This window comes from Rana temporaria, chromosome 5, assembly GCF_905171775.1.
Source record: "Rana temporaria chromosome 5, aRanTem1.1, whole genome shotgun sequence".
NCBI lineage: Eukaryota > Metazoa > Chordata > Amphibia > Anura > Ranidae > Rana > Rana temporaria.
The window spans coordinates 227,217,000-227,229,226 of record NC_053493.1 but is presented as its reverse complement, the minus strand read 5'-3'; the positions used below and the strand labels follow the sequence as shown (position 1 = coordinate 227,229,226).

At 40.3% G+C, this 12,227-nt stretch overlaps 1 protein-coding gene across 2 annotated transcripts in view; it reads left to right on the top strand.

Moving 5' to 3' along the window:
• The window catches only part of LOC120940616 (cadherin-9-like), a 253,777-nt gene that overhangs the window by 212,584 nt on the left and 28,966 nt on the right, over positions 1 to 12,227 (top strand). For both annotated transcript variants that reach the window (XM_040353569.1, XM_040353570.1), the window contains exons 7-8: positions 744 to 880; positions 4,979 to 5,100. In XM_040353569.1, coding sequence (XP_040209503.1) covers positions 744 to 880; positions 4,979 to 5,100 — 259 coding nt within the window. The remainder of the gene's footprint in view (positions 1 to 743; positions 881 to 4,978; positions 5,101 to 12,227) is intronic.

The window sequence follows — 12,227 nt, the reverse complement described above, 5'->3', positions numbered from 1 at the left end:
TTACAGTATACTGTATGTAAAGTGTTTGTTTACTTTTTTGTATTTGGCGCCGTTCTCCGCTCCCGTGCGTCGTAACGTCGCAGGGAACGGAGATCGGCGGCACACGGGGGAGACTGTGAATCGAGCGAGGAGGTCCCGCTCGCTCACACAGCGGGTGGCATCGCTGGATCCAGGGACAAGGTGAGTAACTTGCCTGTGGATCCAGCGAGAAGGTAAGCCGCGCCGCTGCACACTCTGCACGTCCACCCCGAGCGTGACTTGGGGTTACCGATCCTAACATGAAAAACCAACCCCGAGTCACGCTCGGGTTTACCGCCAGGGAGGTTAATGAATTTGGATTTTCAGACAAATGCATTTTTAACAAAACACAATAAATTATAACTAATTAAAACAAATTTTGGAAGTAACTAAATAATTGTATTTTACGGACGAAAACTAAATTCCGAAATGAAATATTTCAGTGTGCACATGTCTACTAAACGGTGCACATGTCACCACCCTTTCAGAGTACTGAGCACTGGTAGAGGAGCCTTATATATATATCAGTAGAATCACATTCAAAGATTATTTTAAGAAGTGTTGAAGTTTTGTCATCTCTATTAAATACAAGAACTAGAACGAATATTAGTATTTTGACCCACAATTGTTTGGAGACAATAAATGAGGAGACATTATGTTGTCTAATATTTGCCATAAGATACATTTTTGTTTATTATAGTAATAATTCAGCACCTTACTTACAGGTATAGCATTGACCGTAACACAGACTTGGAGAGAATATTCAATATACACACAGGCAATGGTTCTTTAATTCTTGCTAAACCACTTGACCGTGAATCAACACCATGGCAGAACATCACAATAGTTGCAACTGAAACAAGTGAGTTAATCATGGTTCACGATCCAAGTCTTTTTGAAATTGTTACATAACATAATTTATTTTTAATGTTCCATCTAATGAATTATTTACCATTTTAAATAAAATATTTAGCTGATTGCGAGTTACATTTCAAAAACAATATTCTTTATCTGTAAACTATTAAAATGCACAAAAAGTGTACAATAAAATGCTACTGTATATTCTCACTGTGGTTTTTTAGATAAAGCACAGTTCTTGATAACTTTTTGTTGTTGTTTTTTTTTTTAATTTATATTCTTAATATAAAATATGTTCTCTATATATGAAAATGAAATTAAGAAAAAACATGCAATACTCTCTAAATTATTAATTGGTTCTTTAGGCAATATCCTGGGTACTTTTTGCCCTACTTTTGCAGCTTAATAGACCGCAACGCTAGGAAACTTACCATACCATTACTTAATATACATTTTTTTCCTACAGTAATAAATACAATTGTGTGAATTGATTGCATTATATTATTAGAAATCTATTTCAGAACAAAGTGCTGAAATTATACATCATTCTCATTTTGAAATGTTTTTTAGTTTGACATCTTTGTTCTGTTTAGAACATTATGCTACTGAAGTTAAAAAAATAACAGTCATTTAAAATCTTTTCAGAAAACTTCCAAACCATGAAACTAAAATGTTCCTTTTACTTAAGCTTGTAGAGAATAGCAAATACAGATGGTGCAGCGCTCAAATAAAATAATAAAAGATGAATAGAAAGTCCATAAAATCGCAGTACACCTCCAGTGAGTGCCAATGTAGACAGACAGATGACTGTGTAGGTAACTTCACACGTGCTAGACACACATCCACCACCACATGAAATGGCCTCTTACCTCACCACCTGGACCCTTTGATTATGGAGGGTCAAATGCGCTTTATATGTAAATATCAGCAAATCATCCCAGGTCATGTAATAAACAAATGCCAAAACATAGTGCTCTCTGTTTGGATAAATGATTTAATCGTAATAAAAGATAAAAAACACTCACAATGAAGGCACCACGATCGGTGCCGATGTATACAGCATGTATATTGAGCAAAGTGATAGCCGCGGGTGACGTCATGACGCTCCTTCCATACGCGTTACGTCCTCTATGGGCGGGGACTCCTTCACCGCTGAAGAAGTCCCCGCCCATAGAGGACGTAATGCTGTATACATCGGCACCGATCGTGGTGCCTTTATTGTGAGTGTTTTTTATCTTTTATTACAATTAAATCGTTTATCCAAACGCAGAGCACTATGTTTTGGCATTTGTTTATTACATGACCTGGGATGACCTATCGGTTTCTCTGTGACGTCTCTACTACTGCTGGATTTGCTAATATTTACACATACTAGCCGGGATTCACGTAGCTCGGCGTATCTTTGAGCGGGCGTAGCGCATCTCATATGCGCTACGCCAACGTAACATAGAGAGGCAAGGCCAGTATTCAGAAAGCACTTGATCCCTAAGTTACGGCGGCGTAGCGTAAATGGGCTGGCGTAAGCCCGCCTAATTCAAAGTAGGCAGGTAGTGGGCGTGTTGTATTAAAATGATTCGTGACCCCATGTAAATGAATGGCCGTACGAACGGCGCATGCGCGCGCATGCCCAGAATCACATCGCATATACTCCCTAAGATACGACGGCTCAATGCGTACGATGTGAACGTAACCTACGCCCAGCCCCATTCACGTACGACTTACGTAAATGACATAAAATACGACGCTGTTCCCGCGCCCTTTCCTTAACATGACTTACCCCTGCTTTATGAGGGGTAAACTTACGCCGGACGTACGCCTTACGTAAACGGCGTAGATTACTGCGACGGGCGTAAGTACGTTCATGAATCGCCGTATCTTGCTCATTTACATATTCGACGCCTAAAACAATGGAAGCGCCCCTTGCGGCCAGCGTAAATATGCGCCCAAGATACGACGGCGTAGGAGACTTACGTCAGTCGGATGGAGCCAGAATTCAGGCGTATCTGGTTTCAAGAATACGGCGCTTAGATATGAGGGCGCATCTGTGGACTTACGCAGCGTATCAATAGATACGTCAGCGTAAGTCCTTTATGAATCCCGGCCAAAGTGCATTTGACCCTCCATAATCAAAGCGTCCAGGTGGTGAGGTGAGAGGCCATTTCATGTGGTGGTGGATGTGTGTCTAGCACATGTGAAGTTACCTACACAGTCATCTGTCTGTATACATTGGCACTCACTGGAGGTGTACTGCGATTTTATGGACTTTCTATTCATCTTTTATTATTTTATTTGAGCGCTGCACCATCTGTATTTGTTTCTCTACAGGGATTTTGTGATTATTGACCCTGGTGTTCAGCTGCTATACAGGGGTTCATTTGTCATTTTTGCGCTGATTTATTTTCTTTTTATTTTGTAGAGAATAGCAATGATAATAAATAAAAGAGCAACTCTTTCAGGACAGCTGACCCCAAGAGCACATTTGTAAAAAAAAACAAAAAACACAATCACATTAATTTTCAAGACTCCCATAAAAACATAAATAACAAAAAAAAAAAAAAAGAAATGGCGAAAAGTGAGGAGCAAATAATAGCTGTTCCCAAAATTCTATAAAATGGACCAATAACCATGTATTTGGTGATAGCAAACTTTGGTAGTAAGAAAGGAAACTGTAGAAACTCAGAAAAGTGCAGAAAATTATCATTGGTCAGGGAGAGAGCAAGTCACTACAGTTTAACAACTTAGGGATCGAGCCTCGTTTTGAGATTTGGTGTTTACAAGTTTAAAACAGTTTTTTTTATTTAGAACCCCCAAACATTATATATTGTTTTTTTTTCTAACACCCTAGAGAATAAAATGGTAGTCATTGCAATACTTTTTGTCACACCGTATTTGCGTAGCGTTCTTACAAGTGCACATTTTTGAATAAAAAAATAAGACAACAGTAAAGTTAGCCCAATTTTATATTGTGAAAGATAATGTTACGCCAAGTCAATTAATACCAAACATTTCACGCTTCAAAATTGCGCATAGTGTGCATGGAGCCTGACTGTTAAGCCCCATACACACTACAGTATCAGTTTTCCTGCAGGTTTTTCTCTTCAGGTTTACCATGCAAGGGCCTGCCTAATGCATACGAATTGAAACTCTAATGCCGCGTACACACCATCATTTTATGTGATGAAAAAAAAACAATTTAAATGACCGTGTGTGGGGGAAAACGTCGTTTTATGTCTTGTGAAAAATGACAAAAAAAAATTGAAGCATGCTTCAATTTTTTGTGTCGTTTTTCAAAACGTAGTTTTTTGTTTCACAAAAATTGACCGTGTGTAGCAAAAAACGACGTTTAAAACAACGTTTTTAAACCCGCGCATGCCCAGAAGAAGTTATGAAGCGAGCTTCAATGGAAAAAAGTGGTGAACGTAGCCTCGCTTTGCTAGAGCACTGTGAAAAAATGATGGTGTGTAGGCAACGTCGTTTTTGAAAATTGAAGTTTCAAAAACGTTGTTTTTTACTTCACAGAAAATGTCGTTTTTTTCCATCACATAAAGTGATGGTGTGTACGCGGCATTAAGGTTTGACCTCGTATTAGATGGTTTTGGTAAACCTGAAGGGAAAAACCTGCAGGAAAACTGATAGTGTGTATGGGGCTTCACAGTTTACCCAGACAGGGATTAAGAGGAAATCCCAAACAACAACACAGGTATTGATAAAGATTGTTTTTTTTAGTAGCAAATTAGGGATTTTTTATATCTCTGCCTGTGTCCTGGTGATTGAACTCCCCTCAATTCCTCTCTAAAGAAATCATTTCAATTTTAATAGTAAGTTTGGGGAAATCTCTCAATTGAACCTCAAATAGCAATAAAAACCAACAAGGGTTCTAATCCTTTCTCAGTCTAATGTTCCGAAATAAGTTTTTGCTGAACAGGTAACATATCTATAGCACATTTTAAGGGAGCAGTGTACTTTTGAATTGCTTTTAAGAATCAAATATATATAATTATATACTGTATGTATTAACTGTAAAAAGAAAACCTGCATAATTGGTATATAATTAGTACATTTTGTATAAGTTACTTGTTGTCTTTATTTATTTATTTTGCAGAAAATCCCAGACTCAGTAGAAATGTACAGGCCTATATTAAAATACTGGACATTAATGACCATGCACCAGAGTTTGCCCAACATTACGATACATTTGTATGTGAAAATGCAAAGCCAGGTCAGGTAAGTGACAACACTGTAAGTTATTCAGTGATATGTATGATGGCAAAATAGCTTTCTGTATATTTCACTTCTAAAGTTGTATTCTTTTCATGTACATTGATGGCTTGTTTGTAACCACTTCCTGATGGCCGTACGACTATTTACGGACGCAGGGTGGTTCTACTTCTCTGGGGCGCGGTCATTTGACGTCCGCCCCTTTCCACGTTCCCCGCGCGCGCTCCCGAGTGCGCAGCGGGGAACTTATTTGCTGGCCGTGTCCCTTGGACACAGCCAATCACAGATCGCCGTGAACGGCCAATCGGAGTGGCCGTTTGCTAGGCGATCTGTGCGGCCAATGAGAGATGATCTCATATGTTTACATATGAGATCATTTCTCATTGCCGGCTCTCACAGACAGCGGTGCTGTCAGGGAGAGAGGAGACCGATCTGTGTCTTTTGTACATAGAGAGACAGATCGGTCACCCCCCCAGTCACCCCCCTTCCCCCACAGTTAGAACACTAAGCAGTATACACATTTAACCCCTTCCTCACCCCCTAGTGTTAACCCCTTTCCTGCCAGTCACATTTATACAGTAATTAGTGCATATTTATAGCACTGATTACAGTATAAATGTGAATGGTGCCAAAAATGTGTCAAAAGTGTCCGATGTGTCTGCCATAATGTCGCAGTCGCAATAAAAATCGCAGATCGCCGCCATTACTAGTAAAAAAAAAATAATAAAAAATAATAATTCTGTCCCTTATTTTGTAGGCGCTATAACTTTTGCGCAAACCAGTCGCTTATTGCGATTTTTTTTTTTTTACTAAAAATGTGTAGAATACGTATCGGCCTAGACTGAGGATAAAAAAAATAAAAAAAAAAATTGAGCTATTTATTATAGCAACAAGTAAAACATTTTTTTTTTCAAAATTGTCGCTCTATTTTTTTTTATAGCGCAAAAAATAAAAACCGCAGAGGTGATCAAATACCACCAAAAGAAAGCTCTATTTGTGGGAAAAAAAGGACGTCAATTTTGTTTGGTAGCCACGTCGCACGACCGCGCAATTGTCAGTTAAGGCGACGCAGTGCCGAATCGCAAAAAGTCCTCTGGGCAGGAAGGGGGTTTAAGTGCCCAGTAAGGAAGTGGTTAAAAAACGTTACCATTAAAGTTTTTGTTGACATTGTTTAATTTCCCCTCTTTTTGAGATAACTGCAAATATGCAAAGAATATCAACTTTTATCAGTATCAAATGTGTTATCTCTACTGTGCATTGAGGGTCTCTTGTACTATCTTGTGCTTGAACAAATGCAATGAAGCTAAAGAAAAAAATATACTGGCTTTTGGTCAGTTGTTTTGTTTTTATTTTTGTTTGTACTGCTGTTTGATATTTTAAAGTACAGTGTGTGTATTTACAAATATATATGTATATATATATATATATATATATATATATATATATATATATATATATATATATATATATATATATATATATATACATATGTATTGCATTGTATTCTGGGCTTTTCAATAATGCAGAAAGATTTGCCTTAAGCAATCGCTCTGTCCTTGGCTGCTTCCGCCCGCCATCCTCGGTGAGGGAATCAGGAAGTGAAGCCTTGCGACTTCACTGCCCGATTCCCTACTGCTCATGCGGTGCGCCGTCACTGGTCCTCGGTCTCTCCAGTGTTTCCCAGAAGACAGCGGGGGGTGACGTGAAGGGGCTAGACTCCCACGGGAGTCAGAACCCGGAAGTGGTGCAAATACCTGTCTTAGACAGGTGTCTGCACCCCCCTCCCCCCTAAAAGGTGCCAAATGTGACACCACAGGGGGAAGGGATCCAAAAAGCGAAGGTTCACTTTTTGTGTGAACCTCCACTTTAAAGTGTAAGTAAACCCCCCTATCTTTTTCAGCCAAGGGAGCTGCCATCTTTGCCTCTGTTTAATCTACAACTGCCATGATGCTGCACATGTGATCAGTTATGACACCAGCCATTGGATGGTTTGACAGTTTGGTTGAGAGCACAACCAATGGGAGAGTTACATTTCCGGCACGTACCAGAAATGAAACAGTTTTTTGGATGGGTTTAGTTCTGCTTTAAGTGATACCCTTTATTGACTTAAGCTATTAAATATGCAAGTTTTTTGAGGTGTCTTATGTCCCAATTGTTTGGACACATTTATGATTATAGATCTATAGTTCACTATAGAGCACTATATAATGATAACCAATTTTATGGGGTGTTTTTCCCCAATTTTTCTGATTTTTTGTGATCCTTTTTTTTGTGCTAATCTCGCCAAACATATACTGACACATATATGATTATAGATCCTGATAATGATAAGAGCACTATATAATGATAAATAATGTTATGGGGGGTTTCCCCCAATTCTATTTTTTTTTATTTTTTTATATGGTGATATGACATAAGGGGAATAAAGAATAGGTGGTTGGGAAAAGGTTTTTATATTGAATATGAATTTCAAAATAATTATGAAAGCACTTAAAGGAGAAGCTAGATATAGGGGGTAAAATGGTTAATGGGTGAGGTGTCCTTGAGATTTATTGTGTATGAGAGAGCCCGCCACACAATGGAATGGAAGGATGATTGTTTAGTTTCTCTTTTTGGGATTGAGTTGGATTATGCTGGGTACCGAGTATAGAACAGAAACTATGGTCAGTAAAGAAGGGGATAGAAGTTCCTCTCCACTCCCATCCAGGAATGGATGGGGTTGTACACTAGAGAAGGGAGTGAAAGGGATATGGTGGGATGGGAGGAGGGATTTGAAGTGAGTGTAAGGGGGGAGTATGTATTGGATCAACAATGGTGTGGTTTAAGAACCCTATGGATTCTTCCTGTAAAAACCAGGGGGCATAAGATATGTTGGAGGTATCTATCCCTACCATACTTTCTGTATAATGCCAGGTAAAAAAAAATGCTGTTCGGTACCATGCTGAAATGTTCGAGGTTCAAAGTTTAAATGAGCATTAAAGCGGGGTTCCAACCACAATTAGCATTTTTTAAATGTATGTCCTTTCATCTTGCATTTTTATAATATAAATCCGGTCACTTACTATTTTACAATCCCCCGCCGCTCCGCATAGTTATTCAAAAAAGATATAAAACTATGTCCACACCATTGTCATTTTGCTTGTGGGCATTGTGACGCCCACAAGCACTTACTTAGTGCTTGTGGGCACTAAAAGTGTTCAGAGCCTGCTGGAAATATTCCTGCAGTTCCCCATTATCAGCCCTAATAGAAATCTGGTTATAGGGATAAATTAAATATATGATTCACAGCAAACAATCCTTTTCTGTGACTAAATATATTATATGTGACTGTCCTTAGGCCCTACCTGTTACTGGCAATTTCTATCACCCCCAATACACAGAGCCTCAAAGTACTGTTATAGTCTGGATGATGGGTCATTGGGATGGCATGAGGTGAAAGTGGGAGGGGACTAATGGGGAGATTATGAATGCCAGAAGCAATGCAAAATCATCATTTGATATTACTGTATACATTGTCCAAAAACAATTACATTTACCTATATCCATGCATCTTTTCTTTTGTACTATGTCTTTTTCAGGTGGACTCATGTGTCCCTGGACCCATGCCAGCATTTAAAAAAAATAAAGTTATATTGCCCATGCAAGAAATGGAGTGCATGATGTAATGTGCCTCATCTTGTGCATGGACTGTACAACATTACATTTTGTTTTTATTTTAAAAGGCCTGTTTTAATGCCTGCTCTGCTAACAAAGCTGTCATTGTCTCCTCATTTAAATCTTTACACAATATTACATAAATACGCTCCATTTCCTTCAACCAGGCTACTACTCTGCTCTGTACCATTGTCTATACATAGTAATAAAATGCTTTTAAATCTAAAGTTTTTTATTGAATTTTTAAAGTGTAGATACAGGTACATATCCCAAAAAAGAACAGGATAAACAGGGTTTGGCACAGAAGGTACAAAGAGGAAGCGTATAAAGCAAATTACATCACAATTGTAAACAGTTCAGTGTCCCCCTTGCACATTCCCACCATCCTTTAGGAAATACTAGTTGAGGTCCCAGATGGCACCTCCCCACACCTCAGACTGAGCCAACCACTTACGGCTTCTCCAATTTACCGCAGTGACCAGCGTCAAGGCGCAGAGGGAACCCGCCAGGAGCACGATTATCATGTGTACTGAAAGTTGTATTCAATAATTCCTCGGGATGGATAATATAACCACACTGATAATAAGTAATAACGTATAAACCAGCATGAATGAGATTAAAGAACGATAGCAACAAAAAAGAAAGAAAACATAAGAAAACATAGGAAAACATAGGAAAACATTTGCCCTTTTTAGCCAGATAGCTTCAGATAGTAGACAGCTGAACATCATAACACCACTGACACGTATCACATGACTGACTTCCAAGTATTCCATGGAACCCATAGTTTTAATACTTCTTCATATTTACCCATTGCTGATGCATGTAGTATTTTGTAAGTACAATGCATTTGTACTGTACTTATAACTTCCGAAACTGTTGGGGCTTCAATATTCTTCCAATGCCTAAGGATGACTAGTCGAGTAGCCATCAGTATGTGCGAGACCACAGTCTGACAGAGTTTAGGGGCCTCATCTAATTCTAAGGAAAGAATGGCCATGCTGGGCTTTAGTGGAAAGCTGAAGGTCGAGATTTTAGTTATTATTCTCCCAACTTGTTCCCACAATGGTTGGATTTTAGTGCAGCCCCATGAAATGTGGATCTGTGTACCTCTGTTCCCACAAAGTCTCCAACACCCTGGAGAGGTATCCAAAAAAATCTTAGTCAATTTGTGCGGGGTGAGGTACCAGCGAAGGAGTATCTTCTGGTGCATCTCCCGCAGATTTGTACTTTTTGTGGTAGTAAGTTGTAGTTTAATGGATTTTTCCCAGTGTGAGGTCGGTAATCGATTCCTAATTCCTGTTCCCATGCTAATATATTCAGAGTTTTGGCCAGCAACTCCTTGTCCTGTAAGCCCTTATAAATAACTGAGATACCTTTATACCCTTTCTTAAGCTGTTGGTAAAATTGAGCTATTTTCACCGGGAGGTGGGTAAGCGTTTGTGGATTTTTTTTCAATAGTTGCGATATTTGAGCATATCTAAAGAATTTGCGAGTAAGTGATATTTTTGTTGTAAGGATTGAAACGGCCGCAGTTGGGAGTCGAGAAGTATGTCCTCAAGTGAGACGACACCCCCCTCCCTCCACGCAGAGAGATTAATATCTGGTACTATATATTGAATGGCTGTGATAGGTAGGTGGAAAGGGATCAGTGCTCCCCCCCACTTGTGTGCAGTGCGGAAGTATGCCCAAGCTCTCAACGAGGCAAGTTTAGGCGGTGCTAGGTCCCTATCCAGGGCTCTACTATGGTGTGCCGTCATTAAAAAGTCCTTTAAATTTCCTTTCAGGATTTGCACCCTCTCCAGTTCCCTCCACAGTGCATTGGAACAAGGATCCATCCACTGTCGGAGCTGAGCTAGAATGGAGGAGAAGTAATAGTCCTGTAGGTGGGTATGGCCTATTCCCCCCGACCTGGTTTTGATCAGTTTGCCGAAGGCACACCTCGCCTTCTTTCCCTGCCACAAAAAGCCATTGAGGACCGAATGCAACTTTTTGAAAAAGGTATTAGGCAGAGGAATGGGTTCTAAAGAGGTACAACAGCTGTGGCAAGATTGTCATTTTAAAGGCTGACAGCCTGCCCAACCACGATAATTCTAAGTGAGATATTTTCTGCAAGCTAGTCCTAAGGGAGGCCAAAAAGGGTAAATAGTTAGCTGCTGCCAGGTCTGCTGGGTTAGAGGTCAAGGTCACCCCTAAATAAGTAATACCCTGCTCCTTCCATATGAACGGGAAATTGTTCTGCAGAATTCGCTTCACTTCGGCATCTATACCCATGTTTAGAATATAGGATTTTGTTTCATTTACTTTATAGTAGGAGACTAAGGCAAAGGCTTGCAACGCCTCAGTTACTGTGGGCAGAGATACATTGGGTTTGCTAAGTATTAAAATTATGTCGTCCGCGAATAAACTAATGACATGGCGTCTAGATCCCACTTCTATACCAGTGATCTGCGGATGAGCTCTGATGTATGCCGCCAGAGGTTCCATCATCAGATTGAAAATAAGCGGTGAAAGAGGACACCCCTGGCGCGTACCATTCGTTATTGAGAATGGAGTGGACAGTACACCTGCTATATACACCAGGGCTGAGGGTTGCGTGTAAAAAGCCATGATGGCACTGTAGATGAAACCACTAAAACCAAACCTTTTCAGAACCCCCCTCAGGAAACCCCAGTGTATCCTGTTGAATGCCTTATCCGCGTCCAACGATAGGAGCAGAGAAGGCGTTCCTCTCCGTCTGGCAATGTGGGTCAAGTTTATCAAGCGTCTTGTGGCATCAGACGTCTGTCTGCCCCTGGTGAACCCAGACTGATCTATATTCACAATATCAGGGAGAACATCCACCAACCTAGTAGCTAGAAGTTTAGCATACATCCTAATGTCATTATTTAACAATGATATAGGTCTCAAATTCTGCGGTACATCTGGGGACTTCCCCGGTTTCGGTAATGCTACGATTGTTGCGCTAAGCATCTCCGAGGAGAATGAGGAGGACGCAGCAGCAGACCCAAAAACCTCAGTCAAGTGAGGACTCATAGGGCCAGATTCAGGTACATTAGCGCCGGTGTAACGTAAGCCGTTTACGTTACACCGCCGCAAGTTTTCAGTTTTAGTGCCAGATCCACAAAGCACTTACCTGGAAACTTGCGGCGGTGTATCGTAAATACGTCCGGCGCAAGGCGGTCCAAATCGAATGGGCGGCTAACATTTAAATTAGGCGCGCTTCCGTGCCAGACCTACTGCGCATGCTCCGTTGCTTTGCGCTAAGTGACGTCATTTTGTCGAACGGCGACGCGCGTAGCGTACTTCCGTATTCCCGGACGTGTTACGCAAACGACGTTGAATTTTACATTTCGACGCGGGAACGACGGCCATACTTTAGACAGCAATACGATTGCTGACTAAAGTTAAGGCACCCAAAACAACGACTAACTTTGCGATGGGAAACTAGACTAGCGGCGACGTAGCGAACACGAAAA